The 19,732-nt window shown below is 36.6% G+C and overlaps 1 protein-coding gene across 1 annotated transcript in view; it reads right to left on the minus strand.

The window, feature by feature from the left end:
- KCNT2 (potassium sodium-activated channel subfamily T member 2) overlaps window positions 1-19,732 on the minus strand; it is a 418,728-nt gene that overhangs the window by 111,360 nt on the left and 287,636 nt on the right. The window contains exons 15-16 of the mRNA XM_070384415.1: window positions 2,242-2,391; window positions 1,062-1,291 (exon numbers count right to left, since the gene is read on the minus strand). Coding sequence (XP_070240516.1) covers window positions 1,062-1,291; window positions 2,242-2,391 — 380 coding nt within the window. The remainder of the gene's footprint in view (window positions 1-1,061; window positions 1,292-2,241; window positions 2,392-19,732) is intronic.

Genomic DNA, 19,732 nt, shown 5'->3' on the forward strand with positions numbered 1-19,732 from the left:
GTTGCTATGAAAAGAGATTTAAGGTCATGGTTTAGGTAAGGGGATCATCAATTTATGGAGAAGAATTGAATCTTTGAGAGCAGATGCAACAATTTAGGGAAAATGAATGTGCAGGGTGCAGAGGAAATAGCACTAGAGCATTTTAAGAAGAACATGGTCAATATTGTCATTGGCTGTGACGATTCCACTGGATTTAGTGAGGAAGATTAGAGCAGTGGCCTTTCCAGAGCAGTTTCAGTGATATGCTGGTGGCAGATTTCAGACTGAACTGGTAGAGACATGAGGGAATGGCCAGATTTCAAGCCAGCAACTGAAGCCAACACTTGGAATTTATCTGTGAAGATGTCAAGGCATGAGGTCCAGAAGTGTGTGTGTGTGTGTGTGTGTGTGTAAAGAGAGACATGAAGAGAGTCAGAGAAAGAGAAGCAGGGAGGAAAAATGAATTGGTGATTTAAAAAAAAAATAAGAATTCAAGTAATGAGGAATAATAAAAACGGGAAGTCCCTAAGAGGGAAATGGAGAATGGCTTGCTGCATAAGTAAGGGTATTTATATTAAAATACTATAAGCTAAAAGAAGGAACACATTTTCCTTGTGATAGAAACTAAGTGCATGTAGGTTGTTATGTCGTTTGGTGACAAAATTTAATGGAAGTTCTTATTTGTCTGAATCTTTTTTAAAAAATTTCTGTGTCACAGAAGCCAACTTCAGTAAGGATTAGATAAAAGATTGGGGAGTTTGGGGAAACAGAGAGAGAATCTGAAAGAGCCATTATTGATAACTGAACGTAGAACTTACAAAGAAATACAGAAGTGTCTGGTGTTTATATTCTAATCAGATATATGAAACTATTGTTAGAAGTTTTGAACTATTTTAATTTCTTACCAGTTTAACAGATTAGAAATTTTGTTCTGTGTATTTATTTAGTTATTTAGTCACCAAGTTTGTAATACGCACAAGTATATTTTAAATTTGACTTTGGAATTTTTAGCAAAACAAATATAGTTATTATTCTTTTTAAAGAAGGAAATTAATTATATTTTCAGATTTATTTATACTTACCCATGCTGGCAATTATGCTATGTACAGGCAATCTAGATGGTCCATGATAAAATGACCTTGGTACATTGCTTTTTTTCTGATGGTCGTGGTTTTTAAATGCTGAATTCTCTTCTTTGGTAATATTAATATAAAAACATGTATCTGTGGCATTCATAATATATCGAGGACCTGGATTCAGCAAAATGTTTTTATTATCCTCCCTCCTAATACCAATCAAGCAGACACCAAACCTTAATTTAAAAAAGAAAATAAAGGAGTTTAAGTTTAAAGTTCAGCAAAGATCTTGGTTTTTTTCTTAAGCTTGCATATTAAGAAAATAAGTAAACTATTAAAAGGCAGAGGAAAATTAAAACCTCAAATAGGAAGATTTTAAAGCTTGAAAAGATCCTATAAGTTCAAAGTTCTTATCTTTATAGAAGAAAACAAACCAAAAAAAAAATCCAATATCTTTAGTGTTTTGTGAAATCAATTTGGATACTTAAGACTATATATACATTTTTTAATAAAAAAGAATGGAATAAAAGATAAAAGAAAACATCAAAGTAAATATCATTTAGTAAGGGCATTTTTTTGGGGGGGCGGGTAAATTTTGTGTTTATACTGGGTCTTACCATCAAATGTATATCTTAATTTGGCCAAAAAATAAAACAGTATTTTAATTAACACTTTAAAATTTAGATCTATATAAAAGATTCATTTTCTTGTGAATTTCTACAGCATTAAAATGTTTTTAAAGATAATTGAAAAGATGCTAAAGTCAATACTGGGCTTCCCTGGTGCCTCAGACAGTAAAGAATCTGCCTGCAATAGAGGAGAGCTGGGTTTGATCCCTGGATCAAGAAGATCCCCTGGAGAAGGGAATGGCAACCCACTCCCAGAATTCTTGCTTGGAGAATTCCATGGAGAGGAGGAGCCTGCTGGGCTATAGTCCATGGGGTTGCAAAGAGATGAACATGACTAAGTGAAAAATGCTTTCATTTTCAGTCAATATTCCTACTAAATTATACTTTATGCCCAAGAATCTTAACTTGTAGAGACCATACAAAAGGTGAGAATTCAAATGTCTCAATAATTATGATAATAATTCAAAAATACTTCAATATGAGCATCAATATGGGTTGCATTATGGAAAACTGGATGTAAATTAATATTTTAATTCCATTCTGAGAAGGAAACATACTTTTTGTGTGCATGGAAAGAAGCATATGTGAAGCTCTTTCCTTCATATTCAGCAAAAAATGTGCTTTCTTCCAGAACGATGTGGTACACTTCATTCCCAGAGCATCTGCCGTACATCTTCTGCCACTGTTCTGGCGACTGCTGGCCTTCTCTGCAACAAAAGCACACACACATACACACGCACAGAGACAAACAGTGAATGTGGCTCAAAGCACAGTGGCTGTCCTACATGCTCCAGAGTTTCCCAACTTCAGGAGGAACAAGCACAGTTCAAAGAAGTATCTGTGTTCAAAGTGATGACGTGATCACCAAATATTTACAAAGAGTCACCTACAAGAATTTCGAAACTACAGAATATAGATACTTGCTAAATGGAAAATTCTTTAAAAGAATTTCACAATCCAATTAATAAAAGCATTTATTGTGATCATGAACCATTGAGCTGTAGCAACTGAATTTTTATGTGTATTAAGTCATGCACAGCCTATATATACTTGTCTTATAGTCTCAATAATATAACCCACTTCATCCCATTTATAAGACCTGCTTGGCCCCTGTATGTTTTTTACTTTGCTTTGTATTTAAAATTATAAATATACACATCTCAATTATTCAGTTTGATTTCATAAAAAATATACTCTTTATTTCTGTCCAAATCATACAGTGGCATTCTCTCAATTGTGTAGAAGTTAACGAAAGATACATTTTGTGATAAAAGAATCTCTGAAAGAGATTTTCAAAAGTACTTTTTAAAAAGAAGGTAAGTTTATCACAGAAAATGTAGTTTCTTTTTCCCCCCTCTAGAATAGCCTGCTCAGTGGCTTTAGAAATGTATCAAAAATTCAACTTATGCAAAATTTATTGTGAAGATACATGAATGATTTCCCATTTTGTACACTAAATTCCACTTGGTGAATAAAGCTTATGAACTGTTAAGTACAAGAAATACACATTCTAGAATAAATGTGATACATTTATAAAAATCAAAAATATTTCACCATAATCTCTGCAGCTTCTGCACGGATTAAAGTCATACCTATCATATTTTTAACTGAGTTTTGTTTGAAGGGTTACTGGGAAATAAACATTTATAAACATTTTCAAAGTGTCAGTAAGTTTTTTTTTTTTTAATGTATATTTTCCAGGTATGTTTCATTTGTAGTTCATTCCTTCTTGAAAGTGAAAGTCGCTCAGTCGTGTCCAACTCTTTGTGACTCCATGGATTGTGGAATTCTCTAGGCCAGAATACTGGAGTGGGTTGCCATTCCCTTTTCCACGGGATCTTCTTAATCCAGGGATCAAACCCAGGTCTCCTGCACTGCAGGTGGAGTCTTTACTGCTGAGCCACAAGGGAAGCCCAAGAATACTGGAATGGGTAGCCTGTTTCTTCTCCAGCAGATCTTCCTGACCCACTAATCAAACTGGGGTCTCCTGCATTGCAAGCAGATTCTTTACCAACTGAGCTATCAGATCAGATCAGATCAGATCAGTCGCTCAGTCATGTCTGACTCTTTGTGATCCCATGAATCCCAGCACGCCAGGCCTCCCTGTCCATCACCAACTCTCGGAGTTCACTCAGACTCACGTCCATCGAGTCAGTGATGCCATCCAGCCATCTCATCCTCTGTTGTCCCCTTCTCCTCTTACCCCCAATCCATCCCAGCATCAGAGTCTTTTCCAATAAGTCAGCTCTTCGTATGAGGTGGCCAAAGTACTGGAGTTTCAGCTTTAGCATCATTCCTTCCAAAGAAATCCCAGGGCTGATCTCCTTCAGAATGGACTGGTTGGATCTCCTTGCAGTCCAAGGGACCCTCAAGAGTCTTGTCCAACACCAGAGTTCAAAAGCATCAATTCTTCTGCGCGCAGCCTTCTTCACAGTCCAACTCTCACATCTATACATGACCACAGGAAAAACCATAGCCTTGACTAGATGGACCTTTGTTGCCAAAGTAATGTCTCTGCTTTTGAATATGCTATCTAGGTTGGTCATAACTTTCCTTCCAAGGAGTAAGCGTCTTTTAATTTAATGGCTGCAGTCACCATCTGTAGTGATATTGGAGCCCAGAAAAATAAAGTCTGACACTGTTTCCACTGTTTCCCCATCTATTTCCCATGAAGTGATAGGACTGGATGCCATGATCTTCGTTTTCTGAATGTTGAGCTTTAAGCCAACGTTTTCACTCTCCACTTTCACTTTCATCAAGAGGCTTTTGAGTTCCTCTTCACTTTCTGCCATAAGGGTGGTGTCATCTGAATATCTGAGGTTATTGATATTTCTCCCAGCAATCTTGATTCCAGCTTGTGTTTCTTCCAGTCCAGCGATTCTCATGATGTACTCTGCATATAAGTTAAATAAGGAGGGTGACAATATACAGCCTTGACGAACTCCTTTTCCTATTTGGAACCAGTCTGTTGTTCCATGTCCAGTTCTAACTGTTGCTTCCTGAGCTGCATACAAATTTCTCAAGAGGCAGGTCAGGTGGTCTGGTATTCCCATCTCTTTCAGGATTTTCCAAAGTTTATTGTGATCCACACAGTCAAAGGCTTTGGCATAGTCAATAAAGCAAAAATAGATGTTTTTCTGGAACTCTCTTGCTTTTCCCATGATCCAGCAGATGTTGGCAATCTGATCTCTGGTTCCTCTGCCTTTTCTAAAACCAGCTTGAACATCACGATGTTCACGGTTCACATATTGCTGAAGCCTGGCTTGGAGAATTTTGAGCATTACTTTACTAACGTGTGAGATGAGTGCAATTGTGCAGTAGTTTGAGCATTCTTTGGCATTGCCTTTCTTTGGGATTGGAATGAAAACTGACCTTCTCCAGTCCTGTGGCCACTGCTGAGTTTTCCAAATTTGCTGGCATATTGAGTGCAGCACTTTCACAGCATCATCTTTCAGGATTTGGAATAGCTCAACTGGAATTCCATTACCTCCACTAGCTTTGTTCATAGTGATGCTTTCTAAGGCCAACTTGACTTCACATTCCAGGATGTCTGGCTCTAGGTCAGTGATCACACCATCATGATTATCTGGGTCTTGAAGATCTTTTTTGTACAGTTCTTCTGTGTATTCTTGCCATATCTTCTTAATATCTTCTGCTTCTGTTAGGTCCATACCATTTCTGTCCTTTATCGAGCTCATCTTTGCATGAAATGTTCCTTTGGTATTTCTGATTTTCTTGAAGAGATCTCTAGTCTTTCCCGTTCTGTTGTTTTCCTCTATTTCTTTGCATTGATCGCTGAAGAAGGCTTTCTTATCTCTTCTTGCTATTCTTTGGAACTCTGCATTCAGATGTTTATCTATCTCTTTCCTTTTCTCCTTTGCTTTTCGCTTCTCTTCTTTTCACAGCTATTTGTAAGGCCTCCCCAGACAGCCATTTTGTTTTCTTGCATTTCTTTTCCATGGGAAAGGTCTTGATCCCTGTCTCCTGTACAATGTCACGAACCTCATTCCATAGTTCATCAGGCACTCTATCAGATCTAGTCCGTTAAATCTATTTCTCACTTCCAGTGTATAATCATAAGGGATTTGAGTTAGGTCATACCTGAATGGTCTAGTGGTTTTCCCTATTTTCTTCAATTTAAATCTGAATTTGGCAATAAGGAGTTCATGGTCTGAGCCACAGTCAGCTCCTGGTCTTGTTTTTGATGACTGTATAGAGCTTCTCCATCTTTGGCTGCAAAGAATATAATCAATCTGATTTTGGTGTTGACCATCTGGTTATGTCCATGTATAGAGTCTTCTCTTATGTTGTTGGAAGAGTGTGTTTGTTATGACAGGGAAGCTTAAGACTTAAGATCCTGGACCTTGGAGTCTGACTGCCTGATCTGAACCCTAACTCTACAATCTTGGGTGAGTTATTTAAGTTCTCTATGATACTTTACTTCCATAAAAAAAAATTATCAGTGGTACTGGGCTGCATTAAATGAGATAGTACAAATAAATCATTTAGCAGTACAAATTAATCATTTAGCAGATTTGGGGAGCATAGTAATCTTCAGTAAATATTAGTTTACATTATTATTTTGCTGGTATATCTTCTTTATTGCAGAATTTTGGAGCCACTTTCAACATTCCTAGTCAACAATATGAACAATATTACTCTTAAAGCCTTTACCCTTTTTTTCTATAATATTAATATATTTTTGGAAATAGGAAAATGTAAAACAAAACACATTTGACTATGGAATACATATGGCTACATCTAACTACTGTTTCCTAAGAATGATTATTCTTGGTGGAGAACACCTTTTCCTTTCAAATAAAAACAAAGCTATCTTTGATATGTACCATACTGCTGCTTGGCAAGATAGCACTTGGCAAAGACAGAATCCATTTAAAAGGCTGAAAACATGAGAGAAGTTGCCAGTAATTCATCAGGGTTTCTTTGGCATCTGAAAGGCAGCATAGGGTCAAATAATAGTTGCATAAGGGCACTAAGAGCTGTTCGAGTGAATTACAAATCTAATTCCAGCTGCTGAAATGGAAATGCAATGTGGTAACTTGGAAGGAAACAGAAAAGGAGGGATTTTGACAAGGATGACTGTAATGAATTTCCTTAAATCACTTGCTTGTCTTCATGCTATTTCATAATGGCACCTTTTTACCAAACGTTTTTTAATGAGTCTCTAATTTCAGCTAATTGTAAATATACAGAATTTTTTCCTTTTCACTTCATGTTAATTGCTTGAGAAATGTTGGAACTTAGCCACTCCATCTTCTACTGATGGGTATGTCTGGGTCTCACTTATTAATTCCTACATGAAATATTTATTGAGCACTTGGGATGTGCCAAGAAAAGTTCTAGATTTCAAGGCTAAGGCAGTTGACAAAAGGGCAGAAATGCTTTCTTTCTTGAAGCCTCTAGTGGAGGAAAACTGGCAGTAAAGCAAATTATGTGTTGGAAGTGGTAAGTGGTAGGGAGAAAAAAGAGAGAAATTTTCAGGGCTGGGTTGGAAAATAAATGCATAATTGAAGTAGACCTCCCTGAGAGAATAACATCTAAGTAAAAATCCTGAAAAGAGTGAGAGAGATAACCATAGCAGAGAAGACTGCTTATGGCAGAAGCAATAGCAAGCACTTCCCTGGGACAGGGCGGTGCCTGGGGTGGCTGAGGAAAAGCCAGGAGGAGGAGGAACTGAGGCCAGAGGAATAACTAGCAGGGAAACGGGTCACACGGGGATTTCTAAAATCTTAAGATCATGTTGGGCTTTATTGGGAAAATTTGCAAAGATTCTGATTTATATTTTGCAAAAAATCCCTCTGGTCATTGTTCTGAGAATAGACTGAAGCAGTGGCAATGATCAGTGAGGACTTTACCACAAGGATCCAGCCAGAAGGTGATGGCTTTGGACCAGGGGAGATTCTGGGCATGTTCTAAAGGTGGACCTAGGTGTATTTGCTGACAGAAAAGAAAAATAGGAATGAACACCTTAAGGACCGAATGTTCATCAGAAATACAAAAATTAAATGATCGAATGAGTGAATAAATAAGTAAATTCCATACAGCTAAAAGTGAAAATGCAAGAACTAATGCTTAGTGAGAATCATGGGGAAATATCAAATATAAAATGTTTGAAGAATTAAGGAGCTTTAGGTAGAGTATTTAGTGAACTAGGTCCTAGGGAGAAGACAGGTAAATCAGAGATCATATATGTGGGCTTCAGAAACAATTGAAATAAAAAACATTTCGAATGCTAGGTTCATGGATGCTCATGATAATATTCTTGTGCATTTAAGTGTCTGAAATAGATTTTAAAAATGAAATGCATGTTCACAAAAGTGAAGAAACAAGCCAAAACTAGTAAGGATTTTAAGTTTTTGTTGATATAATTTTTCACTGCTACCTTTCAAAGAAGCATTATAGAGTATATTATACACCCACCCCCTTTACCAATATTTTGAGAGTAACATTTTATTTAGGCAGAAAGTAATATTTTCCCTTTATACTATGATGAATGTATCAACTTTTTTCCAAATGGCTACCCAGTTACTCAATTTATTGAATAGTTCAATTTTTTAACCAATGATTTAAAATAACTCCATTATCAAACACCAAATCCCGAGATGCCTATGGGCCTCTTTCTCAACTTTCTAGTCTGTCAAGTTGATTTGCCTTTGTCCATTCCCTAACACTACACTATATCAATTATTTTAGGTACAAAATTGTTCTAAAATACATCAGGGTAATCCCTCTCTTTATTGTTCTTCAAAATTTTTCTTGCTATTTTGGTTTCTTCATTTTTCCATATGAACTTAAAATCAGCTTGATTACTTGAAAAAGAAAATTGTTGATATGATTATCGCAATGATTAATAAATCTGGGTGAAACTGACATCTTTGTGATACTGACATAACTTCATTTGTATGCTTGTCATTTGTCTCTTTCTGCCACCATCTCTCACTTAGCATGAAGCAGAATGTAAACACCATAACTTCTCAGACTACTGTCTATCTTGTTTTCTGTGGGAGCATTTTACAGAATACGGTGAAGTGACTTCAAAACATATTTGTTTAATGACAAAATTTGATTCTTCTGAAACCTTTAAGATGCATGCTAGTATTATGCCCATCACATAGATAAAGAAACAGGATCAGTGGTTTCAAGTCTTTGGTCTTGCCAGCATGGATAGAAGAGTCTGTGACAAACACTGCCTTTTATTCAGAAACTTCAGTTCTGAATAGTCTAATATTCAGTGTGAATGTGGAGCTGTTCTATTTCTTTTCTTCGGGCTACTAGAATTTGAGAGCCAAATTTTACTCCAACCTTTATTAATAATACAGGGCATTTCAGAGCCTATGGATTTGTTAAAAAAAAAACAAAGCATAAACCTTTTGTTTTCAACTTATCATTCTCTCCTTATTTTCTTTCATCTTTTCCTACTTCATGTATCTGGGCAGACTTAACTAAAGATTATATTTTAATGAGACAAAAATAATCATATAGCTGAGTAAATAATCTATTTACATTTTATACAAGAGAATTCTACCACTTAAATAACTCTTAAATGCACCACTTACCCTTTTCTCCATCATCAACTCTTACACTCTTAAAATATTCCTACTCCATTTCCTTGCCTCTTATATGGATTGGTGCTACAATAAGAATGAATTTCAAAATCTCAAATCACTTCAGGTCACTTTCCTGTTAAAAATAATTAAAGAGTTTCCTCCTCCCATCTGAAAAAGGTAAACTTTCTCATCATCACTACCAATCCCCCCTGACCTATGCCATGCCTGTCTTCCAAATTTCATCTGTCATTTCTGCCTCCTTTTTCTTGGGCGCTCCAGCAAACTTTAGTTTCCCCTGATCAAGAATCTCTCTTATCCAGGTCTTCTAACCTGTTCCTTCTTCCTCCTATGTCCTCCTCATTCTTGGACCCACAGTTCAGTCATTACTCTTTCAGCCATGCAGTGGTGGACTTCATGATAGTATAACATTAAATTATATTGACTAATCCTTAATGTCTTGCTTCCTTGTGAAATAGGCTCCATGGGACAAAGGACCATCTCTTGTTTACCATGCTATCTCTGAGACAAGACATCTGGTCTGACAGAGTAAGTCTTAATAAATGTTTTGTTAAATGAACAGAGTATAACCTAACAGTGTTCTTCATGCTCATTTACTAAATTTTTTGCTTTTCTAATTATATAATTCCTTTCTCCTTCACCAAAATCATTTTTACATCTTATCAATTACTTTCCCTATGATGAATTTGCTATTAGAATGAGGAGAAAAAGCCTTCACTGAGTTTCATAATCATAAATGGACATGAAATTAACTTAACCTCAGCAGCAGTAAAAAACAATAAAGATACTAAGGACAAAAAGCAAAGAATGAAAAGCTTCATGAAAATTATGAAAAGCCATTTAAGAAAGATTTACTCTGTGTTTACATGAATCGAATGACCATTTAGGGAAGACAGTCTGCTTCTGCATTTACTTACTGTTAGCCTCAAAGTAAACTCCAGCATGTAAAATAATATAGCCTGTAGTTTATATTTCTGACCCTTTACAGGCTACTTTACCATACTGACTGGTAACGCAGTAGTAATTGCATTATACAGTAACTGACTGTATAGTAACTGACTGGAAATTAAACAGTAATAAATTCTTCCTAGACAGATTTATGTCTACCTTAGTTTTCAAAATAATGCCAGCTCCAGTTGTTAGAAAAGGTGTTAGTAGAAAAAAGAAAGAGAATAAAAGAACATAAAAAGAAAATATTCTACTAGGAAAATAGAGGAAACACAGAATAAAAGCTTGTGCTCAATGCTTGAAAAAAATCTCTATTTTCCCTGAACAAAAGGTCATGCTGTAAAAATTCATAAATCCAATACCATAGTCATGAGAGCCTTAGAAATGTTTCAGTGCACATCCTAGAACCAAAGGAGGCTTATGCCTGCTCCTTTCTGCATGCTTAAACCCTAAACAAAGGTCTTACATATATATACACATATATTTGGAAAAAGAAAGGAGAAGTATAAGGAGAGGTGATAGAGAACTGTTTATGAGAAAACAAACAAAAATGTCTGGTGAAGTAAATTGCAACTTTCATGTCAAAATTTTCAAGACCCTGTAGCTTTCACCCAAGCTCTTTTAAATCTCCAATTCCTGTCCAGTAATAATAATGTACTGGGGAGCTCCCACTTCTTTCAAATCCTGTTCAATGATTAGAAAGCTCTGTCTCATCTGATTTGAAAGTCCAATCTTCCCAGCTGAGGCTAATTCTCCCTGGAATGCTGCGGCTCTGAAGTGACACACTGGTCATCAAAGGCATCTCCTAGAGTCATGTAAACATGTTTGTGGAGTGTGGAGGGGTGGGACCATTTCCCTGTGTACCATCCCTGGGAAGGAAAAAATTTCTGTCCACTCTGTCTAACCTACTTCCCAGATAGATGTCCCGCACACCTTACAGCCTTTGGCTTCTTGGGTTTCCTCACCTCGTAGCAGCACCCTTGACAGGGTACCACAGAGAGAACATAGATCTTTTCAGGTCATCAGCTCTGATGCCGGAAACCCATGCATGGGAGTGCAGATTCTGCCATCTCTCTCTCTTTGATTCTTTTTTCCTCATGTTCAAATCAGAAAACTACATACACCGATGTCCAACTGGGGAAGGACATACTGGTCCCTGCTTTCTGCAGACACGCCTTATTCTCCACGAGTATTAATTAGGTCATTTCATGAACTTCATTTCATGAGGCTAGTGAAAATGAAAGTGTTAGTCACTCAGTTGTGTCCAACTCTTTGCCACTCCCAGGCAAGAACACTGGATTGGGTTGCCATTCCCTTCTCCAGGGGATCATCCTGACCCAGGGATTGCAACTTGAACCCAGGTCTCCTGCACTGAAGGCACATTATTTACCATCTGCACAACCAAGGTAGGTACAAACACACTGTGTTGCTCTACTGGCTTTCTCTGATCTTTTCTTTCTATGGAAGGGTGGGGAGATTAGAAAATGGGATACTTGACTCTTTTTCCTCCTTGGTTTTAGATTGTGGTCACCAATTTGGGGACAAGATGAAAAGTCCCTCTCACGATCATAAAAGGCCAGAAGTGGGCAGTGACCCAATTCTTGGAAGCCACACCCCTTTCCCCAAATAGTTGGAATAATCCCACTCACTCACTGACATATGAAATTATCCAGCCTATAATACTAACCACCCTATATTTTAGGTCTGTCTCTGAGATGGACATAATCTGTCTCTGAGACAGAATATTCCATATTCTGTCTATGGAATGTGTATCTCTCTAAATAAACCTGCTTTCACTAAAATAAAATAAAATAAAAATTTGAAATGTTATGTTTGTTTTATTCTGCTTATTGTGCCCCAGTTAGAAATATCTAACTTTTCAGTGGTGCATAAATTAAAGTTGACAAATGATTTTGCTTTTCTTTCAAATGCAAAGTGCACATCCCTGGTTAATCCATGATTACACTTTCAAGGTAAGTGAAAGTAAAAATGAAAGTCGCTCAGTCACATCCAGCTCTTTGCTGACCCCATGGACTATACCCCAGGGAATTCTCCAGGCCAGAATACTGGAGCAGGTAGCCTTTCCCTTCTCCAGGGGATCTTCTCAACCCAGGGACTGAACCCAGGTCTCCCACATTTCAGGTGGATTTTTTACCAGCTGAGCCACAAGGGAAGCCCGAGAATACTGGAGTGGGTAGCCTATCCCTTCTGCAGCAGATCTTTCCGACCCAGGAATCAAACTGGGGTCTCCTGCATCGCAGGCAGATTCTTTACCAACTGAGCTATCAGGGATGGGTATTTATTGCCAGAGAATAAATTCACTCACATACTGTCTCCTGTGCTGCAACAAAACCAACCCACTGGAATAGGATCATCAAATAGTAAGTGCTTGGGTCTGCAACTGTAGAAATGTGCTTCCTCGGCTATTGAATGCAGTAAAAGAATCTGATATGGTTTTGATTTTCAAAGTTTCCCCACATCAACTTTTCCCAAAAGGAGAAAATAAAAATCTAACTGGAATTTCCTGTCCCAGATGCAATACCCTGAAGTCTTATTATACTGCGCTCTCTGTTTTTATTTCAGGAATGTACTGAATTACCCCACTCAGTAATGTGTGCATTAAAAAAAAAAAAAATAGCATAAAAGCTTACTTGACTGACAGCTTCCTATTTCTAAGAAGGTGATTTTTTTGTAAAATTCATACTAATAACTTTTAGAAGGTAAAATTGAATTTTTGTGTTCATATCTTCTTCATGTATTTAAAGATACCACAAAAACAAAGGTAAACTATAGAGTGCAGGCAGGCATTACTGCCTTCACGGTTGTACAGTGAAATTATTAGTGGAAATCCTTCTGCTATCTTGAACACTTCTGAATTATAATTATCGCATTTAGTTTTGCTAGTACATTTTGTTCTTTTCAAACCTAAATAATGTATTTAAATATACAATAAATGGTGTTTCAGATTCACTAAAATTCACACAGATTGCCAAATTAGCTGCTTTTATATATTCATTTTTATTACCAAATGAAATTATTTTCACCTCCATGGGAATAAAGAACATACTGTCACAAGGTGTCTTTGGTATAAATACCCATTCATCTATGTATAATAAAAGGCTTTACATATAACTGGGGGAAATCTTTGCCTTAGGAAAAGGATGTCATTTAAATTTATAATTGCAGAATTAGATAAGATAAAGTTCCCTTATTGGTGCTTTATTTTAAAGAGGATAAGAAACTATATTTGTTGCCTCATTATATTAAATTGAAAGTAGATTTTAAAAAGCCTAAAACAAGTGACTCAAAGGTTTTAATCTAATTAAAATTAACATTTTATTTAATTCCATACTCTAGTAGTTCACCAATTAATGTCAGCTTGGTTCCAGATAATTGTTTATATTCTTTAGAGGAGAGTCTCTGAAAACACACACATTAATTTAAAAATGAATGTAATTTATTCATGTGGTCTAAAGCTTCTACTTTATTTAAAAATTAAAGTATTTAATGGTATTCTGATTTTCCTTTGCTATCAGTGTCAGGAATCTACAGTCAATACTGTAGGTAAAAGAACTGATTTTGACAAATGGTAGCCTGTGTCATTGAAAACATAATTGTAATTTATGGAGTGGAAATGGCATATTGGAGTAGACAGAAACTTCTACCACAGGTGAGGTCACAAAAGGAAGGGCTAACATACAACTTTGGATGAACATTTATTCTTCCTGGTCTGGGACTCAATTTGACACACAAGTTGGATTATCTTACTAGGGAGAAAGGTAGTCAAGAACTCTAAGTAGAAGAAGTAATAAAACTCAAAATGAAGATGCTTCTGTCTTCCAGGAAGAGATTTATGCATCTCTACTCTTGAAGCAGAACTTCCCCAGTTTTTTATGTTATTAGACCTCAAAACAAAAACCTGAGTCCTAAGATTAAAACCATGTAGAGGATGATAATCAATTTTCTACCACTAGATGGAACCAGAAAGCTGTTTGCATTCTCAGGATAAGAAAAATCGCTGTGAAAGTGGCTATAACAGAGAAATGCCATTGAGCTTTCAAGCATTCTCAATAGTGAACATAAACAGTGAACATCCTTTTGAAAGCGATTTCAAAAGAAGAAATGAAATAGAGCTCAAACTTTAAGTTTGAAAGGCTGATTGTACATGAAAGTGTTCCAAACTCATTTCCCTTAAAGTTTGTTTGTTCTTCAAAATCTCTAGTGTGGTTTTCTGAAGTGCTCAGTTAATTCAAGAAGTCACCTAATTATCACACAAACAAATCCTAAAAACACTTGCAAAGCCTTTTCATCTACTTTTTAAATTGTCAGGTGAAATAGAAATTCATCTCTCATAATGACACTGCAGTCTCAGCTCTTTAATTCCATTATTAAATAGATCCTACCCCACTGATTTTCAACTGCTCTCCTTCAGCATTCATAAACATTTATAGCTAAAATGTGCCATCTCCCTGCCTCTCTCAGAACACAGACTGCTTGCTCACAGAATAAGTACCACGTGCTTAGCTTATGGTCAAGCTCTCTGTGCCCTGATGCTTTTGAATTGCTCTCTGATATTTGTCCTTTTAGTTTAGAACATCACAGTGACATCTTCAAGAAAGTTGTCTTCCATAAATATTAATATTGGGGATATAGAAGTTTCATAAGCTCCTATAGCTATTATTCACATTTTATCTTTTTGAGGATTTTTTTTTTTTTTTTTGCTCTTTTAAAATTATGTGTAAGTAGCAAGTTAGTGTTCTTGCCTGGAGAATCCCAGGGATGGGGGAGCCTGGTGGGCTGCCGTCTATGGGTTGCACAGGGTCGGACATGACTGAAGTGACTTAGCAGCAGCAAGTTTCTTTAGTGTCTGTCCACGTTATCATTTGGTTTAGCCTCAAGGTGTGCAAACTAATCTTACCATAGCTAAAAGAACCTGTACTAACCTACTAGGAGATCTACTAGGAGAAATCTACTACTAGATCTACTAGGAGAAATTTATAACACATTCCAAACATACATAAGCCATGTCTACAGTGTGTGCTGCCTGTACTGAATGTTAGATTTTGTGATCGGAATGTATGTATGTTTGTGTTTATCGAACTTCTAACATAGTGCCTTACACTGTATGGATGCAAATAATTATTATCTGCGGAAAGGATGAATGAATGAATGACCAAACATTACAATTTGTTGTTGTTGTTCAGTTGCTAAATCGTGTCTGACTCTTCCCGACCCCATGAACTGTACAGTCCACGGAATTCTCCAAGCCAGAATACTGGAGTGGGTAGCCGTTCCCTTCTCCAGCGGATCTTTCCAACCCAAGGATCAAACCCAGGTCTCCTGTATTGTGGGCAAATTCTTTACCGCGTGAGCCACCAGGGAAGCCCCAGCATACCAAGCTTCCCTGTCCTTCACTATCTCCCAGAGTTTGCTCAAATTCATGTCCACTGAGTCAGTGATATCGCCTACCACCTCATCCTCTGCCACTCTCTTCTTTTGCGTTCAATCCTTCCCAGGATTAGTTATATTTTAACTCTAGTGCTATCTTAAACATGTGATTTCATTCATAAATTGATGGAAATGCTTCCAAATTCTGGGCTTAATGTGAAGAGTTTTGAGTTATCTCTTAATAAAAATATGCTATTAAATTGTATTACTATATCATTATAGAAGATTGTATCAATTGTGGAAGGTTGTAGACTGCATCACTGTAGAAGATTGTATCAATCTTCTATTGATCACATTCTCTGAGGTGTGAGACTAGAGAACTAGCTCAGGGAAGATTCCTCTCAGGGCTATACATATATAAAGTATTAGTGACTATAGATATAAGTCTTTTGATTTTCCGTTCTGTAAGTTGAGCTGTTAGCCATCCTCTTCCCTTCCATCTCTTCCACCTAATTTTACTCTAAAGTATCATTTGCTGCACCTTTTTTACATTGTTAAAAATGTAAATATCTACATTTTGTTCACTGGCTATAAATAAATCAATGGCTTCATGTAAAATTGGAGAACTCATTGTATACCTTAAACTTGGGCAATGCTACATGTTGATTATAGCAAAGCTGGAAAAAAATATATTATATAAGGCATGAATAAGGCATGTTCTCTACCTTAAATGAAATTATGCCCTATCAACTAGGAAAAAATAAAAGGACCTTAATACATACTCTGGTAGAATGTCATAACATTCTACATGAGCTCATAGAAAGGAGACATCACGTTAAATTGGGGAGCTTAAAAATATTCACAAGGAGATAGAATCTTTGAATTTCAGGAAAATCCTCTAGGAAAGCAGAAGAAAAAAATTCAAGGCAGAAGGAACAACATTTAAAAAGATGCAGAAGGCGGAAACCATGAAGTATATTTAGGATCATGTTATTTGGAGAACATGATACATAGAATCATGAGAATTAAGGACATAAAAATAAATTTGGATGAGAGCAAAGAGGGTCCTCAATAAATAAAATGAACACACTTAAATCTAATTTGATAACAGAAGATGAGCTATTAAGGGACTGAGCAATATCTGTATTTCTCAAACTATGTTTAATAGAATAATGTTCTAGTTGATCTTTCAATAAGTGGAAAAACATTTCTCAGGTAACCAAATAGATTTTGGGTACACCTAATAAAATGCATTTCTATGCAGATTTTCAGTGAAGGTTAATCTCTGCAGAAGAAAAATGAGTAACCTTCAGATATATGATTCAAACCTCCAGTCCTGCAATCTGGGTGTGTGTGTGTGTGTGTGTGTGTGTGTGTGTGTTTGTGTGTGCTTGTCATGGGAGAGATGAAAGGCTCACCAGGGACCACAATCTTAACTGCCATGATCAAAGAAGCCGACTTCTGTGGAACCAGCAGAACTATTTGCTTTCATGCTTTCTCTTTTTTATCTTCCTGGGAAAGACTAATGAAGTGGCAGCCTTTGACCAGGCTTTGCTTTCTTATCATCTCCTCGTTCATTCATCCTACCTCAAAAAGTCTCCATTGTCCAAAATTTTCTCAGAACTTCCCAGAAACCAGTGACCTCCGAATTCTGTTTGCTTCTTCTCCATCTTAAGCCATCTGTATTGTTAACACTCCAGTTATTTTTTTGGAAATCCTTGCTCCTTTTTATCCTGTGATGCTACACTATATTTGCTGTCCTTTTCTCCCATCTGTTTCCTATAAGGAGTAATTTCCCAAGGAAAAGTCTTAAGTGATCATTTCTCCCAAATCCCCACCATTTCTTCTTTCAGTTCTGTGGCCCTGAACAACCCTGATTCCTCCTCATGCTCGCAGGCTCAGTTGCTTCAGTCTTGTCTGACTCTTTGGGAGCCTATGGACTGTTACCCCCCAGGCGCCTCTGTCCATGGGATTCTCCAGGCAAGAACACTGGAGTGAGCTGCTATGCCTTCCTCCAGGGATCTTCCCGAACCAGGGATCGAACTCTCATCTCCTGAGTCTCCTGCATTGCAGGTGGATTCTTTACCCAATGAGCCACCTGGGAAGCCCAGATTCCTCCTCAGGAATCAGTAATTCCTACAAGCAAAGGTACCTGAATCAAAAAAGCAAATAGATTCAACCCCAAACTCCTTTCTCCTTCTGTCAAAACCACACATTTTACAGTTCTTTCCTGTCCAACCTGTGTGTGAAGACATTTTCTTCCTCTTTTCCCCTTTTCTATATCCATATCTAATCAGTGGCCAAGGTTCATAAATTCTAACTTTGAAATATTTTTCTTATCAATTCTCTTTCCTTCCCATTAATAAGCATAAAGAGCAAAGAATATTACCTCTTGGATGGGACTAATGAAATAAATATTTTTGTGAAATTAAGTGGAAAGGAAAAGAAAATATTAAATTTTGATAGCAATGGAATATCAAGATGGGTCAGTTGAATGTCTATCAACTGTTCTGATAATTTGGCAAATGTTTGCTAAAATCATCACAGTCCATGTTTGACAGCTTACAGCGATATCTGCTCAATGAATAAATTTCTGTTCATCTTTCTAGTATGTTTGCCAAATAAATCAAAATACTAATTTAATTGACAATAAGAAAAGCCCCTGCCAAGAGCACTGAACACTCAAATGTAAATGGAGTAAGAGGGGAAAACTGAGAAGGGCTAAAATACAGAGTAAACGTCAATGAATAAAAGGGATACAGTTATTCAAAGTCATCTAAAATTGACCCTATCTAGTTGACTCACTGATCAACTAGAACAGGAACGAGTATATTAACATCTAAATAAAGAAAATGTAAGATCGTAGGAGCATTAATGAGCCTTGTGAGATGCACTGGTCTAGGTCATGGCTAAGTTGATGTGAAAGCCTCCTGCTTAGTCATTCAGTATTTGCGACCCCATGAACTGTAACCCTGCCAGGCTCCTCTGTCCAGGGGATTTCCCAGACAAGTATTACTGGAGTGGGTTGCCATTTCCTCCTCCAGGAGATCTTCCTGACCCAGGAATTGAACCTGTGACTCGTGAGTCTCCTGCATTGGCAGACAGATTCTTTACCACTGAAGCCACTTGAAGTAATCAGGGAAATACAAAACAAAACCATACTTAACATATGGTTTCCATCTTTGCCCCATTTCCACAGGCTAGAGGAAGAGAATTAAGAAACTATGAAGGTTAAGTGGAGAAATCTAATTCTAAGGCTGAATTAGGAACTCCACTGTCAGACCTAAGGGAGGACTGTCACTAAATAAGCTGCCCTCTCTATCTCTAATTCCTGCTTCCTTTGTCTACCTTATTTGCTTCAGAACACATAATTATTATTTCCTTAAGTACCTACAATCTACAGAGCATTTAATTTAAAAATACATTTTCAAATTAGACTATTTTAGATTTTGTATTATATTTGTTTCTGTGTTTGCTGGATCTAAGTCTTTAGCTTGTGTCTATCAACTAGTTTTAGTCAATCACCATTTGTTATAGAATGAACTTTTAATAATATTATTCCTTCTTTTTTAATGGAGAAATTTGAGTATTACTGTAGGTATTGTCTCAATTAATAGTTTGATAATCCCTACATAAAGCATTTCTAGACTACTCAACATTTCCCCATTATACTACTTAATTTAGCTCCCAAGTTTGCTCTCTTATTATTAAATCAATATATTTGAGGTCTCTACTTTCTGCTGATGCTTAAAGGCAAAATTTTAAACATGTTCTGTTAATGAGTGAATCTTCACTATACCTTCAATTAATGCATAACAAGTTACTTTAGTCAAACAATATTATTAATAAAATATATTAGATTTTTTTAATTAAGTGATCTATTAGGATGATCATTTATACTAAAGTGATGGTATTTATCTGTTTAAGATAAGCTAGAATATATAAAAGTTCTTACAACTCAATAATCAGAAACAATGTGATTAGAAAATGGACAAAGGATCTGAATAGGTTTTTGCTCAAAGGTGATATGAAAATGGTCAATAAGCCCATGAACTAATTGTAACGTTATTAGTAATCAGGGAAATGCAAACCAAAACCATAATGAAGCACCACTGTGCATTCAATA

Source organism: Bos mutus, chromosome 16 (genome assembly GCF_027580195.1).
Source record: "Bos mutus isolate GX-2022 chromosome 16, NWIPB_WYAK_1.1, whole genome shotgun sequence".
In the NCBI taxonomy this organism is placed as follows: Eukaryota; Metazoa; Chordata; class Mammalia; order Artiodactyla; family Bovidae; genus Bos; species Bos mutus.